Raw genomic sequence first — 27,258 nt, forward strand, 5'->3', positions numbered from 1 at the left:
CCAGACCCGCAGACCGCCCAGAATCAGCGGTAGATTCAAGACTTAAGACGACTCTAGAGAGGTAGAGGCGTCCGCAATTCGAACTAAGATGGAAGATCCGCAATCCGTCCTACAAATGGCGATGTTTGATGCCACTGGACTCAATGATTGGACAATGCACTAAGCTAGGTAAGCGCCTAAGGTAAGGTAGTCAAAGTGGACCACTGCAAGATTGATGATTGTGGTGGAGGATCACAGTTCACGCCATCAGAATGGAATGCGGGACGAAGAACGCTGATGAGATCTGATGCGACGGCAAGCGGCGATGGCGCCATCGATCTCAAATCACGTGATTCATACCCGCAAAATGGTGGCCACAGCACGAGACTTGCAGCTGCTCTTGCGTGATCCAGGCACTTCGATAGTATGTCTCTGGGATGAATCACTCTGGTCAGGACAGGCAAAAGATTTCACCGGCTCTGCAAATTCTACTTATTACTACGCTCTCCAGTTAAAAAACCAAGCTCTCGCGTTTTCGAAGTAATCTCGACACTTTTGTTCCTTATCTACTTATCGGTCACCACCACCTTCCCGGGTACTCATCTCAAACACCACACCTCCTCCGACGGTCGCCACATTGGTCGTACACCCTACCTCCTCGTTTTTCTCACTTCGATTGACCTTACGAGTGATCCTCGCTGCTGCAATCTTCATCTCTCAAATCTTTGCGGCGTTCGCGAAAGACCGTTGACGCGACTCGAAATATACATATGAGCGGTTGAGTGCCGCTATGGATGCCCATGAACTGTCGTTTCGCGATGGTCACGGATTCCCTACCTCGACTCTAAAAGACGAGTCTGCCTCGGCAGAGAAGGCACTGAATCTCCCAGGAGATTCTTCCTTTGCATCTCTATTTGGCCCATCGGAGATCGTCGAAGATGTTGAAACGGATCCCGAATCTACCCAGGACAAGCCCCACAGTTTCAACACCCAAAAACCAATACCCGAGAAGCTGGCTGGCAAGAACGTCGCACCCTTTCTCGCCAGGCATATCCCCGAACAATACGCTCCTCTTGGTTCGCAGACTGGACAGACGGTAGAAATCATCAGTGCGAGTTCCAAATACTGTTATCGTCACCGACCAGATCTAAAGTGCAGGCGACAGGCAGACGAACCAACAATGGACAAGTTACAACGGGTAAGCTTTTGCTTCCAACACCCAAGTGCACCATCTTTGTCAAGTGTCTTAAGTCTCGCGCTGACAGATTGCAAAGGAATTAGAAACACTACCACAGAGTGATCAGCAAGGCATCGCGCATGCCTGGTCGATTTTTTCCGCGGCCCCGGCGAAGCACCGAAAACTTATCCTGCAAGGAATAATGGCTCAGTGTTGCTTTCCACAACTGTCTTTCATCTCCGCAACAGTCCGCGATTTGATTCGTATCGACTTCCTCACAGCTCTCCCTCCAGAAATCTCCTTCAAAATTCTATGCTACTTGGACACCACCTCTCTCTGCAAAGCTGCACAGGTCTCTAGACGTTGGAGAGCGTTGGCCGATGATGACGTAGTTTGGCACCGAATGTGCGAACAGCATATTCATCGCAAGTGCAAGAAATGTGGTTGGGGCCTTCCTCTTCTCGACCGTAAAAGGCTGCGTGAATCTAAGCGCGAAATCGAACGCCGTGCAGCTACATGGGATATCAGCGAGCAGCCAGCAGAAACCGAAAGTAATTCGGCTACTACCGACACTGCAGCATCAGCATCCAAGCGAAAACCTGAATCGGATGACGAAGACACGGTCATGGTAAAACGTCAGTGCACATCGATTGTTTCTCAACCAGAGCAAAATGAGGACTACTTTAAAACACGATACAGGCCGTGGAAGGAAGTGTACAAAGATCGCTTCAAAGTGGGCACAAACTGGAAATATGGGCGGTGCTCGATCAGAGTGTTCAAGGGACACAGTAATGGCATTATGTGTTTGCAATTTGAGGACAATATCCTGGCTACTGGGTCCTATGACGCTACCATCAAAATCTGGGACACGGAAACAGGCGAGGAGCTTCGCACCCTCAAGGGACACCAATCCGGCATTCGCTGTCTTCAATTCGACGACACGAAATTGATTAGTGGCAGCATGGATCATACTCTCAAGGTGTGGAATTGGCGGACAGGCGAATGCATATCTACCTACTCCGGTCATCGTGGGGGTGTAGTCGGCCTGCATTTCGACGCGACTATCCTTGCATCTGGGTCTGTAGACAAGACCGTGAAGATCTGGAATTTTGAGGATAAGTCAACTTGTCTTCTGCGTGGGCACACTGACTGGGTCAATGCGGTCAGAGTGGACTCGGCCTCTCGAACAGTATTTTCTGCCTCGGACGACTGCACTGTCAAACTCTGGGATTTGGATACCAAGTCCTGCATTAGAACATTCCACGGGCATGTTGGTCAGGTGCAGCAGGTTGTTCCACTTCCCAGGGAATTTGAATTCGAAGATCATGATGTCGAATGCGAGAATGATAACGTTAGCGTCACGTCCGGCGACAGTCCAGCTGCTTCTCCGCAGGCTATACCTGGATTCGATGCTCATACCTCAGACACTCCGTCTTCTGCTTTTGGCCCGGCTTTCGACGATGGACGGCCTTCACCACCACGTTACATAGTAACCAGCGCTCTTGACTCGACCATTCGGCTGTGGGAGACATCGTCCGGAAGGTGCTTGCGTACATTCTTTGGTCACCTGGAAGGAGTGTGGGCTTTAGCGGCCGACACCCTCCGTATCATTTCGGGGGCTGAGGATCGCATGGTTAAGATCTGGGATCCCAGGACCGGCAAATGTGAGCGCACATTTACAGGACATTCAGGGCCAGTGACCTGCATCGGACTTGGCGACAGCCGTTTCGCTACAGGCAGCGAAGATTGCGAAGTGCGCATGTACAGTTTCCAGACCTGAAGTGCTCCTTGCTAGTTGGTTTTTTGTAACTTGTTAATACCCCTGGGCTGGCGTTCTTTCTATCTTTCACTACCATTTGGGGCTGGATTTTCTATGGCTCAGAGCATATGGTGTTTGGTGTCATTTCTCAAGCAGGACTAGGGAACGACCCATGTATCTTAATGGTAGCCAATGAAATAGATTCTCACAAACTACAGAGTTGGTACGCCCTGCTTGTTTACCAAGGAAGGGTGGTTCTAAATCAACCTAATTTCTCAAAACATCTACGACACAACGATATCTCACCTGCCGTTGACAAACTCACACCTGGCCCCCTTGACTTCTTGTTTCTGTTCATCGTTCTCCGATAAGATAGTTCAGCCATTTCTATAATCGATCCCATCATTCCTCGTAACACTCAGCATGAACGACCAACCGCCGTCTGACCCCAACTCAGAAGATGACCTTCATGTCTGAGCGCCGTCGTATCGTGGCCTACACGATCGCTCGAACCGGCACACTTACAGCTATTTTCCCTCCTCTGATCTTGAAGCCGGCACAGCTCCTCTGCCCACGAGAAAGTGGACGAAACCGCTACGGGATGGCTTCGTGACCTTCTTTCAGGCCCTAGCCAGGAAACCGTGGAATTTGACAGCTACGTTCAATGAGATGGCAGACGCGTCTGTTGCTCTCTTAAAACTGGCTATAATCGGTATGGTGGTAGTGGCTGTGTTGTCGTGACAATACTTATAATTTCTGTTGGCATTTATGCAGCAAGGAAATTGCTCTCAGGGGAGGGGTTGGAAGGTTGAAAGAGACGATATTCAAAGTCGTGTTTGCTTGCTGCGAGTCTGGAGTCCTGAGCTAGGCTCACGTTCTTGCTTTTCTGGATGTTTAGTCCTGAATTGTTTAAGCCTGGGAGTGTAAGGTGTTTCGTGCCATTCAATAGGTATTTAAGGGCTAGGGCTTGCTGTCTCGTTGAAGAAGTAAGATAATATAAGTTGCGTACCACAGCTTCAACTTTTTCTGCTATGCTACAAGGCAATGACAATGATAAGAAATATGACTCCAATATATGTAAACCTCATTGCCTTCGGTCCTATACACCTTGGGATCGAGCTTGGACGACCTCCCATTCAGCTACTGATATATAGACAAAGCGCAAGTCCAGCATAAAGGAACGAGAAGCCAGAATTTCTGTAGAGATATCGCCTCACAATTGAAGGAGTCTCGATCTGGGGGATGTCTCTGGTAGGAACTCTTTGAAGGCGAACCCGTTAACACTGGACTTCCTAATGTCCTTGTTGTCTTGTTGCAGCCATAGTGGCATGGATATTTGATTGAGGACAGGTGATGCCTCGACAGCTTCGGGGCTTATAATTTTCTGGTCGGTATTGCTGCAGTTCCATGGATTTGGGCACAGATAACTAAGGCACGAGAGGTGTTTTACGGTGTCCCTCGTTCTGTCGGCTCCCTTTTGGGATGTTCCGTCCATAACTTAAGTAGTCGGAATTGCTCAATGCTCTAGATAGATCTCGGTCATCTATCTGACTCCGATCTCAAGGCCTAGCAAAATGTCTTCAAATGGACAATGGCCTCCTTACCCGAACTTAGAACTGGGACAGCCTCGGGAGGATAGTAGACTAGGAGACACTAGCAGCCTTTAGCAACAGCAGACACGGCATTGCTGCTGCGTCTCGGATCCTCTTTATTGTTGCGGCTTCCGCTTTAAGAAAAATGATTTCTGCAAAATATGTCTGGTTCCGTTTCTAAGAATTCTATTTTCTCGTTCTTTGCCATGATCACCATACTCTGTATTGTATTTGATGGAGACTGAGGAAACCTGGACACTTAAATGGTTCTGGATGGCTGTGGTCATTGATTGAACAGCTTTGTTCGCTCGCTATACTTTGCTACTGAGCGTAACCACTTGCTTTGATTGTTGCAAGTTTTAGTGAATAATGCTCGGGTCCAGGAATCTGCGCTATAAAGAAACCAGAAGGAAAGTTGCATTCACTACCCCAAGTCACTATGATTGTGGTAAATCTTATGTCAACATATCACCATGTCTTTCAATGTGGGTGTTTACTCCCTGTCCTTTACACTTCCATTCATTCTCCCGACTGTCCGACACTATCGTTCTAATACATATATATACCTCGAGTTTCTGCACTCTACCTACGCTTAAGACAAAGCAAAATGCATTCCTCCTCAGCCAACTCAAGGGAATCAGGGATTCTTAAAAACAAGCGCTGACGTCCTGCTGTACCAGCAATAAGTGTACAGACTGTAGTTGCGGAGTATTAGCGTAGCTGCGATGCTGTTGATGCTCGCGATGGAGTTTGACCCTGCCATAATTACATTTTGACAATATTACAAGTAAGCGTTCTACCACCTTCATGCGCAAAGCCGCTGGTGAGGACTGACCCGTGAAGACGCTGTCAGTTTGCTAGAAGGAAACAATTGCTCTGTGTGTTCTTCTGGGTGCTGAAGTTGTCGCCATGTCTTGATTCAAGCTTAAACCTCGGGTCCAAAGGCATGAGGTCGAACTGAAAACGGTAGGGGAAACGTGACTTCTCATTTCTCATCTTACGATCTAAAAATGTTCGGAAAGTTTGCACAGGTTGGAGTTGCTAGTACTAAGCATTGCAAAAGGCCGAGAGGGAGACATCAGGTTGTGACATTTGAGCATGATTTCACAGTTGGATGTGGTCGTGTCTCAGCATGGTATAAGGTAAACCCGAAGTCCTTTCACTTTTGACCAAAAGTAATGAGATATTTCTGACAGTCCTGAAACATCTGAAGATCAAGAGCTTCTTACTTCACTCTGATGGGATAATATTATTCCATTTTGCATTCACTTCATCTGAGACCAACTCGAAGATTTGCTCCTCTCAGTAGAGCATCTCAACTGGGGACTGTGTTGCTGCACATACCTATCTATCATCTTACACACTCTCCATTGTTTCAGTCTATATCCTCTTACCCGCATTTCTAGTTACATACACATTACCTGAATCTCGGCTTGATGGCGGGCGGTATTTGGATGGGCAAATAACTATAAGGACTTCAGGTATGTTATCCTTTGGAAAAGCCTTATACTCTGTTCATTGTCCCGTTGCATGCTCTCAGCATTCATAAATAGAGCCTTCTCATTCTCGAATCAACCTTACACATCTTACGCTTGGCAGTTCCCTCCCATATACACTCGATACCCGAAGCTCCCCTTTCATCATGGCGTATACACTGCAAAGACTAGAACAAGCTATTGAGCTTTTCCGGAGCCCGAGCGCCAGATTGGTTGGAACCCTTGCTGACGAATGCAAGTACTCTTTACGGACCCGGCGCTCGAAGGGCAAACAGGTCATCCCATCGTGCTGGCTTGACGACGACAGTGATAGCGACTATAGCCCGGGGCACGAAACGTCGGATTCTAAGCGAAAGCGTGCATCCCGCACAGAAGACTCAACTCGACCGAAAAAGCAAGCTCGGAGCCCGGAACAATTGATTGTCATCATGGTCTTGAAATCAATAACTGGAAGGGCATTCCTTGCTGCTCTTCCCATGTCCGAGGCAGACATCCCAGCTGAAGATGATGAGCAGTTGATGCAGTACTGGAATATAGCCGACTGCACGGTTGAATCGGCATCGAACTCGCGGTATTCGCTCCGGAAGCGAGAAAGCCCGCAAGAGGGCAACGACCGGCTCGTAGATCTGGATGAAGCAGCAGCCAAGGGGTGTTGGGCGTGTCGCAAGATCCATCAAGACTGTTCACTCCTCGAACATCAGTTTGCATATCCTTGCCAGACCTGCAAGGAGGACAACATCGACTGCGAGCTGATCATCACTCCGAAGTGGAAAAGAGCCTGTGAGAGATGCAGACGCTCAGGAAGGACATGCTCCTACAGCTACGGCGAAACCGACCACAGTGTATCTTGTGAGCAATGTCAAGCAACGGGAATTCCCTGTATCGCCGGCCCAGCAAAGAGCAAACCGCCGCTGGAGCCAAGGACGAAGGCAGAGAAAGGCGAGAGATGTGCAGGCTCTGGTGACTCTGGGCCCATTTGGGACACAATCCCCCCTCTTCCTGCAAATGACGAGCCCGACGACCCGGTTTCCTTCACATCAACCCCGAAGAACTGCGGCAGTCGAATTATCCACACGTCCTTGGCCCATCCGGTAGACTTCGCCTATGAGCCACCAACAGACGGCACGAACCCTTGTCACTGGTGTATCAATTTCGTGTACGGAATCATGGGACTGGGTAGAAAGGCCGTCGAAGTCATCGATTTCGGTGATGGGAGGTATATTGAAATAAATGGAGGAAATGTCAAAGATGGTCACGAGCCCAGTCGAATGTGCGTCACCTGTGCATTGGAGAGAATCCATATCGTGAACTGCTCACGTCACTGCATTGTCCCCCTCAAAGGATACAAAGTTGACACCTTCGACTTCGACGCTGCCTATAACAGCTTGATCCCGATTCCAGGACAGCCACGGAAACCGATCAACCCGTGGTGTTCTCTCTGCCCCAATCCAGCATTTTTCGGCTGCAACACTCTTCAGCTTGTGAACAAATACCAGGAGCCCGTCGCACCAACCTCACCCCATGCGCGAGGATGCGGCTTATTGCTTTGTGAACGCTGCGAGTTGTTGATGCGAGCCTACCGTGGGAATCTGGCCAAGGTGGTTGCCAAAAACGACCAGGCAAATGCAGAGTTTGGGAGTCGTGCCGATGTTGTATATATTCTGCCTGGGAATGACCTTTATCGCTTCTATACCAAAGCGTGAAGATGATTGAAGAATGTGGAAAAAGAGGTGGAAGCAGATGGAAAGGGAACAAGCTGTAACTAGGATGATTAGTACCTTGGTGACTCGACTACTTTAACCACAGCAAAGGAAGTTGAATTAGCCTCAAGATCTTGTCTTACCCACAGTACATGGCAATATCGAAAGATACAGGCTTACTCGTCAGCTTAGTCGAAATATTCATGATTGTGCTGTCTTTCGTCGTCTTCTATAGTAAGCAAACTATCAATATGAGTGGTGGTGACGGTCAACATTCTGAGTCAGTCAATGGCTGGCACAATAGAGACCATCATCATCATCATGAATCAATCTTCATCTATTTCTTCTATTGTTATTCTTCTTATTCTGCATCAGCTGAAGAACACGATAGGGGAGGCCAGAGACTCGAGACGAACACGATGAGATAATACCTCTCATCTGCAGCCATCTCCTGCTCTGCCTCTTTCTTTCCTGGTTTGCTCGCAAGACGAATCAACTTCACCCTACACCCTCTCCTGACTTCAACAAATACCTTGATGCGGAAGGAAGAATATTCAAAGAAGACTTGCCAATAAAATCGAGAGTGGATCAGATTCAACCCTATCCAGACTCCGCCTTTTAGCTTCAATCCCCACAGTGCCTTTTTTTTCGCCTCAACCACTCAGCAGTGACTGGCGACCGGGACGGACTGACTAAACGACGACTCCCGCCTGGACGGTCGTCGGATTTTCTTTTCGATTCATTTCTTTTCCTCCCCTCACTTGGCGGGTTTTCTTGCCCTTGGTATTTTTTTTTATAAACTCGTTTTTATATGCTGGTTTATTTTTAAAATACTAGTTAGGTCATTATCATCAAATCATCAGCTACTGGCCTGTCTTTTCAATCCACCATTTATCGTGTTACCCAGAGCTGCCACGAGACGTGCGCAGCTCACCGTCACGACGTCTTCCACAAAGCGCCGTAAGGTTGCAGAGCCTCGCAGACCAGGAGGAGCCCTGCCGGGTTTGTCGTTTGCCTCGCAGGCTGGAAGACGTCACAGTCAGCACCCCCATTCCGACTCGTCTTCCGTGCCACCGAATCCTCGCCCATCGTCTACGTCCGGGTCGAACCGAAGTCAAAGCCCTTCTGTGTCTCCGTCTCCTCGCTATATTCCCGCCCATTTGCAGGAAGAAGTGCTTGGCACCGCCGCCCGCTCCCCGACCTCGGAATCCGCCAGTACCGCCGACTATCCTTCGATCGCCTGCGCAGGACTCACCCTACACAGCGACGCTATGACGGATATGTCTGGTTCCGACAAAGGAGATGGCAGCGTTCCGCCTCCTGGAGGTGACGTTCGGTCATCCTCCCCTGGTATCAAACGGTCGGCTCCTAACGCCGACCAGGATGTGGAGATGGATCTAGGTTCGACGGAGAAGAGATCTGTTTCTCTGTCCCAGCACACAGACGTGATGGATACGACTACGGCGGAGGGGAGCTCGAACGGCAACGGTGACAACTCTGGGTCAGATAACGTCTATCCCACACCATCCAGCATGTCAACCTTTACCTCCTCCACGGCGACCCGAAAGGAATCCAAGGCTCAAGCCTCCAGCTCGTCCCACGATCTCCCTCCCATCGACGATCAGGTCGCTCAAGTGACCTGCACCATGGCCCAGCCGTTGAAGGAGAAACAGAAGGGATATCTCGTGTCCATGTCTTGGTTGAAGCGGGTGCTCGCTCGCAGCTCGACCCACGCCGACAAGGCCGATAAGTCGGCAGCTGAAGGAGAAATTGGACCCGTGGATAACTCAGACCTTGTGCTGGTCACTGACCCGGCGATTACCGGCTTCCATGATGAGGCAGGAGAGCCCTTTGTGCCCTTGCGTCCAGGTCTGCAGATGGGAGAGGACTTTGAGATAGTGCCCCAGGAAGGCTGGGACCTGATCATGCGATGGTACGGCTTGGCTAGTCAATCGCCAGCCATTGTTCGCTATGCTCATAACACCGTGGAGGAAGGTGATACTGAAAATATTCAATACGAGCTTCATCCTCCAATCTTCACCGTTCTGAAGCTAGCAAACCCGGCAGCGGGGACCACTCCACAGAGTCTAAGAGAGAAGAATATGCCACCTGCAAAGGTCTTGTCCAGCCGACACACCAACTTCCAAAAGTGGCTGAAGCAAGTGAAGGGACTGGCCAATATTGACATGTCTACCAAGGTCCGTGTATGGAGAATTCTCGGGGGACTGGGAAGTGCGACGGCTTCGGCTGCAATCACACCCGCTGCGTCACGGAGCGCTTCTCCGGCACCTACGGCCTCCCTGGTTGCCAATGCCGGCAACAACCTTGTACTTGACCTCAACACCTTCCTCTCGTTATCGGACGGCGCTCAGCGAGAACTGGTCGACAACGTCAAGGATCAAACCAATAATCCCAATTTCAACGGTCGATCTACCTTGGATCGTGTTGGCTTGTCTACCAGTGATGTTGTGGTACTTGAGGAGCGCGTTGGTGGAGAGTGGGCTTCAGAAGTGTCCAAAAAGACCCTCGATCGCCTAGGTGTCCCGAGTGGCAGTATGAAGAATGGCGTTCCTGCCAAGCTCAAGAACAAAAGTCCTACCAACAGTGGTAGATCATCGCCCGCCCCAGAGCCTATTAGGGGCCGGCGTAAAGACGGAAAGCCCAGGGGCTGCACGGGATTGAGCAACCTCGGAAACACCTGCTACATGAACTCTGCTCTACAGTGCGTGCGCAGTGTGGAGGAACTGACATACTACTTCCTGAGTAAGGACTCTCACCTTTTCCTTTGGCCCGTGGCTGTTATCTCACTGACCGTTTTCGGTAGACGATGTGTATAAGAAAGATCTCAACCCCAGTAATCCTCTCGCCCATAACGGTGATATAGCCAAGGCGTATGCGAACCTTCTTCGTATGATCTACGACGAAGCGGGTCAGTCGTCGTTCGCTCCCCGCCAGTTTAAACATACCATTGGTCGTTACGGTCCTGCATTCTCGGGATACGGGCAACAGGATTCGCAGGAATTTCTGCTGTTCCTGCTGGATGGGCTACAAGAAGATTTGAACAGAATACAGAAGAAGCCATATATCGAGAAGCCAGACTCCACGGACGACATGGTCCACGACAAGAAGGCTCTCAAAGAGTTTGCCAATAAATGCTGGGACATTTACAAAGCCCGCAATGACTCGGTCATCACGGATCTTTTTGCCGGCATGTACAAGTCAACACTTGTCTGCCCTGTCTGCGAGAAGGTCAGCATCATCTTTGATCCATTCAACAATCTGACGCTTCAGCTTCCGATCGAGAATCTTTGGAGCAAGGAGATCTTCTTTTTCCCCCTCCACCGCAAGCCTGTCATCGTTGACGTGGAGATTGATAAAAACGCCAGCATCAAGGCGCTCAAGGAGTTAGTGGCCAAGAAGATGGGCTCCGATCCTCAGCGTCTCGTCATGGCCGAAATCTACAAGTGCAAATTCTACAAGATGTTCGACAACTCTGCGTCCATTGCTGATTGCCAGATCGGCCAAGGCGACGACATCGCAATCTTTGAGGTGGAGTCTGTACCTACCAACTATAATCCCGACAAGCGCCAGAAGAGTTACTTTTCTTATGGTCGTTCAGACTATGAAGAAATTCCTAGCTTTGACTCACCCAAGGCAGACCGAATGCTTGTGCCCATCTTCAATCGGCATTGCCGGCCAAAGTCGAATAACAGCGGGAATAAGCAGCGGTCGCTCTTCGGCGCTCCTTTGTATGTAGTCATCAGCAGAGAAGAGGCTCAAGATTACGATGCCATCCTCCACAAAGTTCTTGAAGCTGTTGCCACGTTGACAACGCGAGACATTCTCAATGAGGAGAACATCAAGAAAGCTGACGAGCAAGGGGGGACTCAAGAGGATTCGGATACCGTTGTGATGAATGAGGATGACGCGCAATCTGCAGATTCTAAAATCAAGACATCATCTGTGGACGGTGAGGATGGTTTGGTGGACGTATCCATGCGCGACGCTTCCGACGAGATGGATAGTCCATCTTCGCAAGACACCAAGCGTGAAAATGCTGTCTTGGGCCCTGACAGCTCTATTGCACCTGGCCTCCGGAGCCTCTTCGACATGAAGATTATCAAATCGTCCCACGAGGTTGTGCCTCTCGGCTGGTCTTCAGTGGATGATATCAAAGACTATCCATTGATGTCGTCCAGAGTCAAAGCACTGTCGTCTAGCAAACAGAAGAAGGTAAACACCCGCGAAGATATATTTACCAGACAAGACAGGCAATCTGACAATTGTGTAAATTTGCAGACAACGTCCAGTTCAGTGACCGAGCGAAAGAACAGTGATGACTCGGATCAGGATGGAAGCGCCGGCAGTGCTTCTGACAGTGACTCTGACATGTTCTCCAACGTCAGTCGCCCTAAGGCTGTACAGACCCAAACCGACGAGCGTCCTCTGATCCGCCCGGGCGAAGGTATCGTGCTGGATTGGAACGATCAAGCCCACGATGCCCTATTTGGTGGGGATAAAAAGGACACTGACGGGCTACGTGGTACTCCTACATGGACCAACGTGGAGCGCATTCCAGATCCGGAACTCGCCAAACGCCGTGATCTTCGTCGGAGCCGGAAGAAGAGGGGCGTTACGCTCTACGAATGTCTTGATGAGTTCAACAAAGAGGAGATTCTTTCCGAGAATGATGCATGGTACTGCCCTCGCTGCAAAGAGCATCGCAGAGCCAGCAAGAAGTTCGAATTGTGGAAGACTCCCGACATCCTTGTCATGCACCTGAAGAGATTCAGCGCCAGCAGGGGTTTCAGGGACAAGCTAGATGTCCTGGTCGACTTCCCCGTTGAAGAGCTGGACATGAGCGACCGTGTCGAAGCGCCTGAAGAGGGAAAGAGCCTAATCTATGATCTCTTCGCGGTTGATAACCACTACGGTGGATTAGGAGGCGGTCACTATACGGCCTATGCGAAGAACTTTATGAGTGGCGAATGGAACGAGTACAACGGTAAGAACCTTCTGTGACCGCGTTCCTTCAAGAATAACCGTGTTTACTGACGGGAACTGGTAGATTCGTCCGTCTCACGACCAATTGATCCCCAAAGTGTGGTGACTCCCGCCGCGTATTTATTGTTTTACCGTCGGCGTTCAGACCGCCCGCTGGGCGGGAAGATCTTGGAGGAAATCGCCGAGTCGTCAACTCGACCAGCCAGCGAGGACAACTCCCCGGCTGGGTCCCGTGGGCAGTCGCCGTCGGGGAACGGGCGGCGTCTCGGCGGCTCCTCCCGCAATGGGTCGTCGAGCGCCTTAGCCGGAGTCGGAGCAGCTCACCAAGCGGGAGATGGTGGTTTGCGAACCGGAATCCGGGCGAGGAATGAGGACAGTGATGACGATGATGAATCTCCCCCTGACTATTCGGACAGCCCAGCCGCTGGCGAGCAGAGCCTTGCGAAAGCAAACCGACTGGAAGGTATGAGCTTTGATGAAGACGAGTTCGGCGATGGAGCCTATGCCAACCCGCTCCCCTACTCAAGCCAGCCCACGTGGTCCTTCGACCGAGTCACAGATGCTCATGGCCTTTCACAGATGACCACAGTACCTCCGGGATCCATCTCTGATGACGAGGATTTGTTCGACGACGATGCCAGCAACAAAGCGGTGGGCGGGGGAGATCTCAGCGACTCCGACTTGCGCCTCGCCGCATTGACCGGAAGCCCAATCGGTCAGGGAGTGTTCCCAGGCACGCCCATGGAGGAGGAAGCTCCGATCCAGGACATCCCTCCGCCACTAGACGGTGATGACGATGAAGATTTACCCGTGGTGGAGCTACGGGTGAATGATGATGACCAGATCGTCTCGGACTGAGCGAAAGCCGGCTTGGTCAAGTACTGAGGCGATCATCGCGAAAGAAATACGGCTGTTGCATGGCTGACGACTACTGTGATGAAGTCGACGACCAGTATCTTTCTCTGGTTTGGTGAGGAGCGATATCTGCATCGCTTTTCCTCAGTCAGCCATTCGTGATGTTTATACATAATTATTGTAAGGAAGTGGGTGTTGAGGGCACTGTGTTAGATCTAATACTCCTCGAGTGGCCCATACAAGCCATGCATGCATTTACATTGTGTCTACGAAGAGCCATGAAGGTGCGTCTGGTGAGCACCGTGTTCAAAAGCATTGTTATTTTTGTCTCGGACGGTAGAGGATTTCTCCTCCCGCATTGCATCATAAAGGGTTTTCCTTTTTTATCATATTTTCATATTCTGGGAAACGGTAGAACATATGGAATCAGCGGTACAGTACTTGTTCACGAGTAAGACCTGGGAAGTGACAATGTCTCGAGTGTTCATCAGATGACCGAGCAGAGACCGATGAAGCTGTCACCTGCTCAGAGCCTCACCATCATCATCACTTGTCACATCTCTAATCTAAGATTTATTCTCAACTCAAAGAAATCATAGAACGTCATAGCCGCTTTGATTATCCACATGGAGTGAGATTCGGATGAAAGACGTGATTTATCATCTGATACTTCCCACTATATATATAACTCACTTGTTCCTTCCGTTTCAACCCACTCTCCACAGACAGACCAAAATGTCCTTCTTTCCTCCTAAAACCATAAGCGCTGTAACCGCATGGACGATCAAGAACTGCCCATAGCCGTATGCTTTTTGCTCATCTGCACCCTCGCCGTTCTTTTACTGGTTAAGCCTCCGACACACACTTGCGCTTCTTCCTCGCAACTTCTCCTCATATAACGCCCCGTCAATCAATCAGTACCTCATCCATTACACTACTCCTGAGGACACTGTGTGCAAAATGTCCCAAGAACCAAAAGCACCAGCACCACCCGACGAAGACTCAACGCCTCATCCTCACCCAACAATCTGCCTCCACAGCACAAACATAAATGCAAACGTTGCAGTGGCAAGCGACACCGAGAACAGGAGCAACACACCAGATATGCACCAATACCCTTCTCGACGGAGGAGTCTCCTCCTCAGCGATAGCGAGATCAGCGTTCTGGATCTCGGTCCTAGTCTTGAGTTTGAGGCGGAGGAGTGGCCGCTGCGTCTGCGCGAGGGGAAGCAAGGTCAGCGGGATTGTCGAGGGGAAGATGGGAAATGGGGAAAGGGGACGTCGTTGGCTGTGCCTGGGCGGCAGGGTTCGATGGAGGAGAGTACTGGTGGTGGCGCTGTGGCTGTGAGAATCATTTCGTCGCCTTTGTTGTCGCCGTTGAGGACGACGAAGAAGGAGAATAGTGGCAAGGTTCGGGGGCGGAAGTCGAGTGCGGATAAGGGGGGTGAAGGGAAGAGGGTAGAAGAGGGGTGAGTTCAGTTGAAGTTGGTTAGGTCATGATAGGAAGGTGTTGATGGCGTTGATGATGACTTAGATGGCTATGTTGTGGTTGCTAGATGCTGGCGTTCATCGGGCTGTTGGTTGCGCTTTGTGTTGGTAGAGATAGACTGGGCGACCAGAGTTGAGTGTGTATAGATGTGGTGTATATATCTTAGACTGGAAGGCGTTTGTCTGCTGTTAAATTCGTCTTCAAGTCGTTGCTCTATTGGAGCCTCTGCATTATTTGTATCGGATCTAGGCCATCTCGATGTATATGTATGTCTTGTCTAGTCTATCCTGATCTGATCATCGCATCTACTGGGGGACAGGCCAGCCGTCCACGTATTTCAACGGATTATATCCCAGTCGAGCTTCCTGGGACCAATTAGTCATTGGCTCTTGAGACTATGGAACCTTCTTACCCAAAAGTCATAGCTTATAGTTTTGTTCACTGTAAAGGTCAGCAACTACGTCGATCTCTGTACGGCAGGGAACCTACAGTAATGATAATATAGTGTGTCACCGCTCTTTTCTGTCAACACTCCCTGGCCCCCTGGTGCGTAAACGTCGCGATTGGAGGCATACACGATCTCTCCGCCGCCGTTGGCTAGGTCCCTGCCTTGCTTATCCACGAACGGCCCCCGGGGGCTCTTGGATCGACCAACTCGGATGCTATATCTGTCGCCGATGTCAGGAAGAGCATTTGCCGATTCAACAGAGATAAGACTTACTCTCTTCCCGGAGGTGGTAAATTCTTCGTATCGAACTTGCAGCACTTCCCGTAACTGAACCAGAGATAATACCAGGGCTTATGGTACGAGAGAAAACTTCCCTCGATGGGACGGGCACCCGACGGCTCCCGGCACAGCGGGTTGGGGTGGTTGCTCGCCGGCAGCGGCGCCTTCTCCATATACACCAGCTGCCGTGCCTCGGATCTCGTATCGCCTGCCACTGCAAGCAGGGTTCTGTCCAGTGGTACTTGCCATACACCCGACCAGAAGCTCCCGAACATCAGGTATCCTTGACCGTCCTCTCCAACGAGCACACTCGGATCGATGGTATTGGAACTAGCAAACGGGTGTTCATCCGACCCCTTCCCTGTCCCGGACTGTACAAGCAGCCCGTGGTCCGTCCAGCCCCCAGGACCGGGCGACTTGGATGTGGCAACGCCAATGGCACTGTCACGGCAGCCGGAGTTACTCACGGCGTAGAAGCAGTAGTACGTATCGCCGTGGCCGACGGTCTGCGGCGCCCAGGGGGCTTTCCGGTCACCCTTGGGGATCACGCTGTCCGCGTCGAGAACGGTGCCGGTGCGTTTCCATGGCCCGTCGAGACTGGGTGCCTGGTGGATGAGAATATGCTCGCCCACACTGTACGAGTAGTACGTGTCATCGACAAGGATGATGCTTGGGTCATGGATTTTAAAGTCAGTCGCATGCGTGGGCGGGAAAGTGTCTTCAGGCTGTGGGTGAGGGTGCTGTGTCTGCTGCGGCCGTTGGGTCCCCTGCGTGGAATGCTGCGGTATGCGTGTACATAATGCCCATGTGACAAGGCAGAAGAGAGCTACCAGGACGACCATCTTGATGACACGACGACGAGCGGTTGATGGCCAAATTGGTGCAAGCCATGACGGAGGATGGCCTCCGGGCCACGTATAAGACGGCGGAAGCCATGCTGAGATATCAGATGCCCTGGCCATCATCTCGGACAGGAGTGTATGCCCCTGGACTTCATCACTGCGTAGCATCTGACGAAACTACTACGGGGCAATGTGGTACAGAACCATCTAGGGAGGCAGAGGTTCGGTCCTTGATATGTAGGGCTTGCGGATCAGAATCGCCAGGAAGACTCCTAGTGCCGGTGATGAAAGATCCTCACTCCTGCTTGTGGAGCTGATCCAAATGGCGATTGTGGAGACTGAGTGAGCGGTTCAAAGAGCAGACGACGTCGCCACTGATGACAGCAAGCAATGTATGCCGACAATAGTACCAATCAGCGACCCACCAACTGCAAGGGGTGTGTACTCAAGCCAGGACCATTACATTAGTACTGGCAGTGGTACCTGGCAAGAAGACGTTCCTGATCCCTAGGGTCTGTTAAAGGGTCGACGGATGGTGTTGATGCAAAGACCAACCAAATCGCTGTGAAATGGGTGCAAAGGAAAAATGAAAATGTAACAGTGGATGTACGGTGCCACAGTGGTCTCAGCTGCAGAAAGAGGGTAGGTCAAGTCATCACGTAAGCCATCTGGATAATTCCTGCTCACGATGAGGATGAATCAACTACCTCTCTAGAGCTTTTAACTAAAGGATCCTTTCTAGGCTTCCAGGATAGCCCCTCGTGCTGTGAACCATGGTCGCTGATAGGTTCCTGGTGCAGTCAAGCATTCCGCCAGATTGCAGTATTATCGCCCCACAGCACGGGAAGCATAACAGTGATAACACTAACATCTCTACTTGTCCACATCGCATCATTCTTCCATGAAACAAATGACAGCATTGACAATGCTCAAAGAGCACGGAATACACCTTGCTTCTTACAACCTGTTTGACTCGTATCCTGTTCATTTCCCTCCAATGCCTCTGAGATATTCTGGACAAAGGCGCACACACCAAAAGTTGAGCGGTATTTATGCACGAAAAATGAAAATGGCCTATAGTCTTAGAAGTGTACTATGGTGGTATCACACTGTGCTGATTTAAGGCTGCAATATATCACGGCAATGTAGTTGAACACGAACCCTACGGCTTCTTGAATCAAGCGAAACAATCCACCGGTATGTGCAGACTATCGAGCGACAATCTTGTCCACCTCGTCCTTGGCCTCTGTCCAAGTCTCCAGGTTCTTTCGCGCCCAGTCCAGATGACAGCGAGCATATGCGACCTATCAACATCAGCATGGTCGCCTTTCGACGCGAATCGCCTCATCCTATGGGGACAACCTACCATATATCGCCGTAAATCGGCCTCCTTATCCTTCTGAAACCGCTTCAAATCTTGTAATACTCCAGCACTCGCGTCCTTGACATCCTTCTCGGAGACTTCCAGTGCTTGTTCCAGCTGTAGAGAAAGGGCATCAGTGTTGGGCAATGCAAGAGGTCAATTGACAACTAACCTGTATCAAGCTCTCCTTAGTCTTTCCGATCTGATCTCGTCGGGTGCGTTCGGGGTCCACGTCGGCAAAGCCATGTATCGCATGACTGATGCGACCGAATATTTTGTTTGCTACAAACGTGCCGCTTGACGTTTTGCGGTGAGCAGGAGAAGCGGGTGGCCCCAACTCAGGCCTCCGAGGCGGAGAAGTGTGGTATGATTGCTGCTGCGAGCTGATCGGCTCTCCATGGGTAGGTGGGAAATCAGAGTCTGCAGAAGCTGTGTCTTCCGAACCCGCGGAGCGTCCATCCCCCTCACGGCTGCCGGCGCCACTGGTTGCCGATGAGGCAGACAAGGAACGTTGAGGTCGGTTCGGCGCAGACTGAGGTGAGGTACGGTTGAGATACTGCTCGATACGTTTCGCTTCGAGCTCGCTTCTCTCTAGAGAGTCCAGTAAGGTTTTCTTCTTGGCCAGCTCATCTCGTGTCATCTCTTCTTGCACACGTTTGAGAACACGGTACCGTAACACGCTGCGGACAACACTGGCGAACTGGGCGCTCTCCCTCATAGGCTCCGCAAAACTTGCGCTCAGCGAGGACGACAATTCCTCGGTTGCAATATAGGACGTATCTGCCGCTTGACCGATGCGCTCGATAGCCGCTGCGACGGTTGGAGACTGTTCAGATAAAGAGAAACCGTTGTATCTGGCACCCAGCTCCATGAGATCTGCAGACAGGGACGACAGATGCGCCAGCGTGCGACGGTTGACCTTTTCGATGTTACCTTGAAGAAGTAGCTCGAGTTCCCGCGTAGAGGCTTCAAAATTGATAAAGTACGGATCCAGGTCCTGTTCACTCAGTTTCTTCGATTCGGGCGGGAAACGGCCCAGAACATCAGGCCCAGGTACGCTGACCGAGGCATCTCCGCGGTCCGTAGTGCCGGAGGTTGCACCGCTCGGTGCCGATTTAAGCTTTGCGGAGCTCGAGGGAACCGGAAGCCATGAGTGAGCAGCCGTAGGGTTAGCGGGGTCGAGGGGAGGGGCCTTCAGGTTGTTCTTTGGCACGGACGATGCAGGATGGGAATGAAGAACCTCGCTCTAGAATGGAGTCAGCTTGAGGTTGTGTGAGCAGCATGACTGAGATACTATCAGCATACCCAGCTAACGTTTGGATCGAGGAATCTCCACCAGACTCCATCCTCCCGAACTTCCTTCATCCGGCGACACCTATTCAAGAAGACGGCAAGCATCCGTTTGCGCAAATCAATAATGGCGGAGTCTTCCTTGGCTTTGGTAGGCTTGGCAGCATAATCTGCCATTGTATGCTTCTCTGGAATCGGGGGGATGACCAGGGTCGGATGAAGGTTCACTAGTGTCTGTCGCAAGGAAGCGAACTCGGAGTATCGTCGTCGGACTTCAAGATCCTAGATTTCGTAAGCATCTCAGCCCTATGCGCTTCAAGGGGCACATACTCCAGTGCGTATCGTATATACAATGAAACTACCGCCGCCCTCATGGTTCTTCCCGGCGTCCGTGATGAGGATCGGCATGTCCGGGTTCTCGTAGAGAATCTGTTCTATACGGCTATCGTAATGACTCTTGCGGGAATAACCATGACTCGTCTGCTGGGCGCCATAGTCTTCAGGTTCGTCCTCATCACTTAGGTCCTGCGGTCGGGAAATGTAATCGGGCGGATCCTGGTTGGACGATCGGCTGGAGGGTGACGGACTGTGTTCACGATCATAGAGAGCTGAGAGCGTCAGTTGCGAAGTTAGACTATGCGGAAGGGGAGTATTACGAGGTGACAATGCTGCAGAGTGTAGCGATTCCGAAAGACGTGCCTCGTTATCGAATGCGCCGTACGGGTTGTTATCCTCGTCGTTCCACATGTTGGGGGCTGGGAATCGCAGGAACAGCCGAGCTCAACGCACTTGAACGAAAATCTAGAACATACAGCGGGCAGAATCAATTCAGAGAAGAGAGTAGCATCGGATATATCGATATAGAAGAGAAATCAAAGCTGATGGATCCAGAGTGAGAGCTAGATGTTGTATGTGGAGAGGAGTAAGATGCATTGGAAAGTCACCGCCTGGAGATCCGCGGGGGTAGTTCCTCTTACCACAACGTCACCGCCTCGGGAACAACCCATACCACCAACCACGTCATTTATCCGGTCTTTACCTCTCTAATTGACCTATGAATGAACGAGTGTAAATAACGAATACTATCTACCAGTTACCCTCTGGTTCTGTTGGCTTTGCTTCCTCAGTCGCCTTCGTAGTTGCACCGTCGCCAGCTTTCCCGTCCCCTGACCATTCTCCCTGGGTGTCTTGTGCAGGAGCGAAAGCGTCACTGGCTTGCCATCCGCCCTCAGTTTGTCCCTGTGAGTTCTGCGCTTGTGCTGCATCACTCGCCCCCCACGGGTCATATTGTCCTTCTGCTTGTCCCTGAGATTCCTGCGTATTCGGCTGTCCATCGCTATTCTGCCATTCATCATTTGTCGCTCCTGCTACTGGAGTAGAAGGTTTAGGAGGAGAGGACGGCGGCGCTGCCGGTTGAACAGGAGATGAGGGAGGAGCACCAGCAGGAGGAGGTGGGGGAGTTGATGGCTTTTGCCGTTGCTGCTGCTGCACAGTATTCTCTGTCCTTGTCGTAGACTTTCTGACCTCGTTTCTCTGTACATATCGGCCGATGGGTGAGACCCGTCGCGAGCTTCGTCTCGTTCTATTTTGTATTGACGGTCTTGGAGCCGCTGATCTTGACCTTGTTCTTCTTCCCCGTTCTCCCCTTGCTGATAAGAGCTGGGCTGCGATGGCATGGGCATCTCTCTGTCGTGTCCCTTCTCGTTGTAGGCGTAGGTTCCGTCTGACTTCTGTTCTCCATTTGAAGATGAAGGCCACGCCGATGGCGCCTATTCCGAGCACTGCGAGGAGGACAACGGCGATGGTGAGGCTTGAAATCATTGTTGGTCAAGCTATTACTGTTGTCGAGATAGAGAGAAATCACAAAGTATTTCACAGGCTGGCGTCTGGAAACTGACTGCCTCAAACGGAGGGAACGCGATTCCTAATGGACTTCATTGACACAGACATCTCAGACTAGATACTTGAAGGCATAGTCCTTCTCGAGTTTCCCATAGTGTGTAATTAACAGACTCGAACTTGCAAGTGAGAAGCCTCACTCGGCGCAACTGAGAGAACTGATCAATTCACCATTCAACGGTGACTGGACACTTGAGCACGCCTCACAATGGATTGACTTGACTGAGTTGTATAAACATACATTCATTATATTTCTATCCTCACTTTTGTCTATACCTAAGAATATCAACTCAAGCGCATTGCAATGCTTGTTGCGCTCTCGAGAGCCAGTCGTCATGAAGTGATATCGCTCGTCCAGATTCAGAGAGAGATTCAAGAAGCTTCTTGAGCCGGGTCTGTTCCTCACTCAAGGACCCAGAAGCAGCAAATTGCCGAGATACCAGAACGCCCGCAATACTAATGACACGCACACCAAGAATGAAGGTTTCAGGCTTTGAAGCCCAGCCTAAAAGGCCGTCATTGCCCGCTTCCTCGACAGCGAATTCGCAGATAGACGATAGTCCTGCCAACACCCATGTAGTAACTTCGCGAACAAGGCCAGGGTCGAACGATGATCCTGCCATTTGGAGGAGCATTGCAGCCCAGACATCAACTTCGCGCACTTCGTCAATGAACAGGTTCTGTTTCTCCTCTTCGAAAAGAATTGTGCTTTCTTCTCTGTGATCGCGGAGCTGGTCTGGAACCGCCTTTAACCTAGGTTTGTCGACAGAACCACTGACCTTCGGTGCTTGGCCGGTAACGTACTGAATGATTCTCGTGCACAGGAACGAAGATTGGGTATAATTATCAACGATAAATTTTGAAAGAAGGTCGCTGGCATACCGAGGAGCCAGAGTAACGGCTTTCGAAGGAGAAACGGTGGAGTAGGACAGAATCCAGGATGCTATTGAGGCTGCAAGTTCACGCAACTCCTCGTCGTCATCATTTAACATGTCATAAAGAATGAGGTAAATCTCCAGGAAGACAGCGTCGACCTGAGGAGGACTGCCAACAGGCCGCAAGATGCGCCCGAAAGTTGTCAGAGAAGTCACTGCAGCATGACGTGTTGTGAATTCCTATATTCTGTCAGCTCCACGCGTTCCAAACGGATTGAAGGATGGCTCACCGTCTCCTCCTGCATCGCGAAACGGAGTCTAGTCGCCCACCGGCGAATATCTCTCTCCATTCCTTTCCAATGGTTCAAGGAAGCTCTAATACTCAAGAGACATCCTTGTAGACGCAGCTCAACGTTCGACGTGTCTCGATTGGGTGTTTGCCCGTCAGGCCTCGAGTCTATTTGCTCGTGCAGAGCATCCCATGGGAGTTCAATTTCCTTCAAATCACTTCCCCGGGATTCAAGAACGATACGCAAAATGGTCTCAAGTGAAGAGACCGCCGCCATTTTGACTTCTGCTGTGTAACTTCCCCGAATGACTGAAGAGTACAATGTGAGCACAGTTTCCCTATAGCGGCCCCTCTCTCCCAGAACAGCTTGCATCTGCTCGATTATCCACCGACCGGCATCTGAATCGAAGCGGGATACAATTTGGAAAAATGATTCCAAATTCTCCACGTTACCGGATATTAACATCCGCAGAACTCCGGTCCAAGCGAGTACTCTTCGAAGTAGAGACGCGGCACGAGTTGTATTTAGAGTTCTCCAGTGAGGATGGGATGAATCGAACAGAAAGTCTAATATATCTTCAAAAGCGAAAAAGTCGGAGGCATGATTGACGATTTGAATGGCTGAATCTGGTGGGTCTTAGTGTCAATCCTCACAATCAGCCTTGGTTCAACCCACCTTCAGCTCCTGATTCAATGCTTTTCTCGACAGCGTCATTGAGAATTTCTATCAATGTAGTGGCGACAAACGGGGAGTGGGCAGAGGGAAAAAGTGTTGCAAGGATATCCTGTATGACGGATGTTACCTCGCTCAAGTGATCTATGCCCTGTTAGCACATGATATACGAATGCAACATGGCAGAGAGCATACTATTCCAGAATGGAAGAGAGATAGATGCAAACCTGCGCAGAGCGTACTTGGCACAGAGCGCCTTGCCATGAAGAAAGTCCTGAGTCTCCAGACCTCGGTCAACTTCCAACAGAGCCCGAATCTCCGTCAAGATGTCGGCGCGCTTCAATAGAGAAGCGTACACTCGGGCTGAGTGCTCTCTGATCCCCCATACAGGGCTCTTGAACTGCTCTCGGACGAGATTGCGAAGCAAAATATCGTCGTCGTCAGAAACGGACGGAACTTTTTCAGCGGTCAACTCCAGCGCTGGGAAAACCCGTTCAGTGACAATGTCATGATCACCAAATTGATTGGTCTGCTTTTTGTCTGTTGGAGCAAGGAGATTTGACAGTAGGTGAAGAAGACCCGGATACTTGTGGAACGAAATTCTGGCGCCGGGCTCTGATCCGGAGCTACCGCCAAAGCCAAAATTGGCTCCTGTCAGTAGGCGGCACATACGTGTCAAGAGAGCACGGAAAAGCATCAGTCCAGAGTTACGAAGAGCCCATCTAGTCCGTTTAGCTTTCTGAACAAGCGTTTGAGGGAGCCTTGTACTTACATAGGCGATCCTAGCCGTTCAGCTGATAGAGTAAGGGCAGGCATGATATAGGGTTCTGTGAAAGGTCCGAGTTTGGTATTCGTAAATATGTCTTTCAAGCAATTCATGGCGTGGACCTGTGGTAGTTCGACTTTTTGTTTGCTACGATTATGCTCAGCAGGGAGGTGAGCTATTTCATGGAGCTCATCTATGACCTGTCGGAAGAGCGGCCCTCCTGGCTTCGAAAGAACGATTCCTGTGGCCAAGGCTGGTAGACCTGCCGAGCGCCTTGTAAGTTGAGAGGCTGTCTCAAATATAATCTTCCTCGCTTCCTGTATACGACGCGTTAGGCTCTGAATTTCCCCGCTGTGTCTGTTCTCTTACCTGATACCATCGCTCAGGCAGAGCAGAGATAGTAGGATCATTCGACTGGCCGCATCGTTGACAACAAGTGGCAAAGGTTTGAGATACGGTTGAGAATGCTCCTCTGTGGCGAAGTTCGGCAAGCTGAGTGAAGCTGGACATCCCTACTTTCTCATAGTCATCGGCACTGAACCCAGACTCCCCTTGAGGCGCATAGGTCGCATTGGCGAGGGTCGCATGAAGCAGAAGACTTCTCACATTAGCAGCCGAATGACGTTGCCAGAGGAGCAAAAATACCTTGACTCGCGAAGAGCACGCCAGGAATAAGACAGGATATCCTTTGGCCCGATGTTGAACTCCTCTATTGGCTCATCGCTGTGACCTTCCGGCGAGTCGATGCACAAAACAGGCTTGACTTCCTCCCAAATTCGGTCACAAATAGACACTATCCTTGTGTGAACAAGTCTCCAGTCATCGCCTGTTGCTGACACATGATCTGAAATCAATTGATGGAAATTTGACGTCGAAACAATGTATCTGAAAGGTTAGTCGCCCATATACGTTTGAAAGTGGAAATTTCGCACCTTAGAGCAGACACATATCCGTGAAGAGGAGCGTCCCGCATCGAGGTGGTAAAAAGACCACCAGGATTGGAAACTTTGCCCTCAAGCTTTTTCAGAAGCACATCAACCACTCTCTTCTTGGTTTCCCACCATTGTGAATCGCCTCCCGAATGAGTCTCAGCTGCGGCGCAGAAGATGATATGGTATAGTCGGGCGACGGTATCGGCATGGTCAGCTCTGCTGGTATTGCTGGCCAATTGCTCGGCTTTTGTCAGGGCATCGATCAGTCGCAATGACATGGCCGATGATCGGTCTGCAGATTGTAGAAGGCCGCCCAAGAGCATGTCTCGGGGGGCAAGGTTCAGGATGGTCAAAGACGTGGCTCGCACCTCCTCAAAGGGGTCCAGTAGAAGATCCACGAGCAATCTGATAAGACTCAGGTCGAATATCTCGATGTTGACCTTCCAGCGAACTTTATCCTCTTCCATCTTGACAAGCTTGGTCAACTTAACACGAGAATCAAGACCAGACTGGAGGAAAAGGTTTATTGTCTTGAGAGCCATGATATGGCGAGGATAAGAGGCGGTGGGCCGCATGTCTGCCTTGAGGAAACCAATGTAGGATGTGAGACATGTTCGAGTCTCCGAATCGCTCCGGGCTGACTTTGCCTGCTGCCTTGTGTCTGTAGACAGCTCTTCCTGACTCGAACCATCCCGTTTATCCAATATACCACCCTTCAAGCGTACAATCAATTTACGAATCAAGCTGATGATCTCCCCTCGAGAATAAGAGTCGGACTCAGCGTGCATAGCGGGCAAACCCCTGAGAATTGCGCGGATCGCGGCAGATGAAAGAGGCTTTGTAGTGGCAGGTGCTGATATTAGGAGTGAGAGTGCTGCTATTCTGATGCTGAATTCTCGGTGGAATAAAAATTGTCCAATGACCTCACTCGGTAGGGAGAGTTTCATGCCAGTTCCCTGCTTAGAAGAGCCATCTAAGAGACAGTTAGTACGCAGCGGCCATATTCAATCTGAACAATATTCGTTACTCACAGTCTTCGTCAACAAGGCCGGTCTTCTTGGCCACTTGTAAAGAAGCAAACAGGAGAGTGAGCTCCGGCAATGCAGCATCAGCCATATCACCAGCAAAGACATTCTTGAGAGGTAGACAGTCTAAGAAGGATTGAAATCCAATGGGGTCATTGAAGAAGAGCGGTTGGAGAACATAATTCGACATAGGCTCCAGATTGTCCATGTTCTGTAGCACCATATACCTGACGGGAGGGATCCAGACTGAGAGGAGAGCGCGCTCATCCTGGGCAAGACCAGGATCAGTCTTGAGTTTTTGAAAGAATGCAGCAATAGCGTCACCAGCACTTGAGGCAAGCTCGGGATTCTTTGCCTGATTCAGAAGCCCCAGTAGCAGGATCTGGACGGCAAGCCCTCTAGATTCTACTCTCTTCGTGTTGCGGGAAGCTTCATTGGAGATGAGGAGGACGTCCATAGACAAGGCTTTGCAATCCTCTTGCAGGAGGGAAATCCATTTCTCGCTGTTTTTTGACAGCCACACTTGGAGCATAGATATTAACTCGTGGGGTAAAATAGCGCTCTTGCGTGTGATAATCTCAAGCGAAACAAGGGAAGCCTTAAGTCGCGCACGCGGTTCACCGAGAATGATACTAGGAAGGATAGCATCTACCAGACCAGCCTGTATTAGATGAGAGCTAGGTTCTTGCCGACTTTTGGCCAATGATTTGACCAAGGAGGTTATAACCAGCTTCATCGGCTTTGGTTTCGCATCTTCAAATCGAGTTATAAACACCTCGAATGCGGAGAGCCACGTATCCGGTGACTGAGCAAGCTGTCTAGTGCCTGCGCACTTGGAGACAGAAGCAGCATCAAGGAACGCACTTAAAGCGTTACATGACACCGTCGTATGAGAACTAGGAATGGACGCTGTGGAAAATGTCTTCAACAAGCTCTGCCATACCCGGCTCACCTTGCTATGACAATGTCAGAAAATCTTGACTAAAGAGTGTGTCCAGAAGAGAGACTAAAAGCATTATCTTACTCAACGTTATCACATTCCTGTGTAAATTTCACCAATGGTCCTTTCGAGATTTTGTTCAAAGTATCCTCCGATAGAAGTTGTATAGTCTGCGATATCTCCTCCATGTCTATGCGTCTTCCGTCAGCCGAGACGCTGGAGACAGCTGAAGCCTGCATGACCTTTACTGAATTTGCATACCTCGGCTTATCAAAATCTCCGACAATGATCAATTGAACCTACTCTCACCCTCAAAATTTCCGTTCCCCACGTTTGCCATGCTCATTTGCCTCTTGTGGATTTTCGAGGCGGGTCTCCCGAAAAGGCGTAGCGCCGGCCAAGGATTTTCCCGATGCCGGCCCGGCGGAAACGACGTGAGCGACGGGCATCAGTGACTGCTGAAGTTTTTGTTCTCCGGTCTTCCATTAATTCGTCTGTCATCATCAACCCTGCTATCAAGGCCAGTTGCGCTGTCGGGGTAGTACTCTTTACCTCCCTCGCTCTACATTCTATTTACATTCTTATC

The 27,258-nt window shown here is 50.5% G+C and overlaps 8 protein-coding genes across 8 annotated transcripts; 4 read left to right on the forward strand and 4 right to left on the reverse strand.

Annotated features, from left to right (window-relative positions):
* Positions 1–769: 769 nt before the first annotated feature.
* Aud_001364 (F-box/WD repeat-containing protein) lies at positions 770–2,936 on the forward strand (the record flags this gene model as incomplete). The annotated part of the gene is made up of 2 exons (XM_043286863.1): positions 770–1,177; positions 1,254–2,936. 2 exons carry the CDS (start codon positions 770–772, stop codon positions 2,934–2,936), a joined length of 2,091 nt encoding a protein of 696 aa, XP_043142798.1.
* A 3,213-nt stretch (positions 2,937–6,149) lies between these two features.
* Aud_001365 (putative C6 finger domain protein) lies at positions 6,150–7,706 on the forward strand (the record flags this gene model as incomplete). The annotated part of the gene is made up of 1 exon (XM_043286864.1): positions 6,150–7,706. One exon carries the CDS (start codon positions 6,150–6,152, stop codon positions 7,704–7,706), a length of 1,557 nt encoding a protein of 518 aa, XP_043142799.1.
* Positions 7,707–8,514: 808 nt separating this feature from the next.
* Aud_001366 (putative ubiquitin-specific protease UBP12) lies at positions 8,515–13,565 on the forward strand (the record flags this gene model as incomplete). Its single annotated transcript, XM_043286865.1, has 5 exons — positions 8,515–8,520; positions 8,567–10,466; positions 10,528–11,936; positions 12,003–12,708; positions 12,772–13,565. 5 exons carry the CDS (start codon positions 8,515–8,517, stop codon positions 13,563–13,565), a joined length of 4,815 nt encoding a protein of 1,604 aa, XP_043142800.1.
* A 957-nt stretch (positions 13,566–14,522) lies between these two features.
* On the forward strand, positions 14,523–15,035 carry Aud_001367 (uncharacterized protein; the record flags this gene model as incomplete). The annotated part of the gene is made up of 1 exon (XM_043286866.1): positions 14,523–15,035. The coding sequence occupies one exon, from the start codon at positions 14,523–14,525 to the stop codon at positions 15,033–15,035; it is 513 nt and encodes a 170-aa protein (XP_043142801.1).
* Positions 15,036–15,356: 321 nt separating this feature from the next.
* Positions 15,357–16,620, reverse strand: Aud_001368 (arabinan endo-1,5-alpha-L-arabinosidase; the record flags this gene model as incomplete). The annotated part of the gene is made up of 4 exons (XM_043286867.1): positions 15,357–15,416; positions 15,464–15,492; positions 15,541–15,719; positions 15,773–16,620. The coding sequence occupies 4 exons, from the start codon at positions 16,618–16,620 to the stop codon at positions 15,357–15,359; spliced, it is 1,116 nt and encodes a 371-aa protein (XP_043142802.1).
* Positions 16,621–17,828: 1,208 nt separating this feature from the next.
* Aud_001369 (PX and BAR domain-containing protein) lies at positions 17,829–20,020 on the reverse strand (the record flags this gene model as incomplete). The annotated part of the gene is made up of 6 exons (XM_043286868.1): positions 17,829–17,924; positions 17,987–18,100; positions 18,156–19,229; positions 19,289–19,555; positions 19,604–19,881; positions 19,930–20,020. 6 exons carry the CDS (start codon positions 20,018–20,020, stop codon positions 17,829–17,831), a joined length of 1,920 nt encoding a protein of 639 aa, XP_043142803.1.
* Positions 20,021–20,359: 339 nt separating this feature from the next.
* On the reverse strand, positions 20,360–21,094 carry Aud_001370 (uncharacterized protein; the record flags this gene model as incomplete). Its single annotated transcript, XM_043286869.1, has 1 exon — positions 20,360–21,094. One exon carries the CDS (start codon positions 21,092–21,094, stop codon positions 20,360–20,362), a length of 735 nt encoding a protein of 244 aa, XP_043142804.1.
* A 368-nt stretch (positions 21,095–21,462) lies between these two features.
* On the reverse strand, positions 21,463–26,911 carry Aud_001371 (THADA/TRM732 family protein; the record flags this gene model as incomplete). Its single annotated transcript, XM_043286870.1, has 10 exons — positions 21,463–22,287; positions 22,338–22,963; positions 23,013–23,153; positions 23,205–23,731; positions 23,782–24,092; positions 24,145–24,373; positions 24,421–24,660; positions 24,708–25,680; positions 25,739–26,688; positions 26,757–26,911. 10 exons carry the CDS (start codon positions 26,909–26,911, stop codon positions 21,463–21,465), a joined length of 4,977 nt encoding a protein of 1,658 aa, XP_043142805.1.
* Positions 26,912–27,258: the final 347 nt, after the last annotated feature.

This window comes from Aspergillus udagawae (genome assembly GCF_001078395.1).
Source record: "Aspergillus udagawae IFM 46973 DNA, scaffold_1, whole genome shotgun sequence".
Lineage (NCBI taxonomy): Eukaryota > Fungi > Ascomycota > Eurotiomycetes > Eurotiales > Aspergillaceae > Aspergillus > Aspergillus udagawae.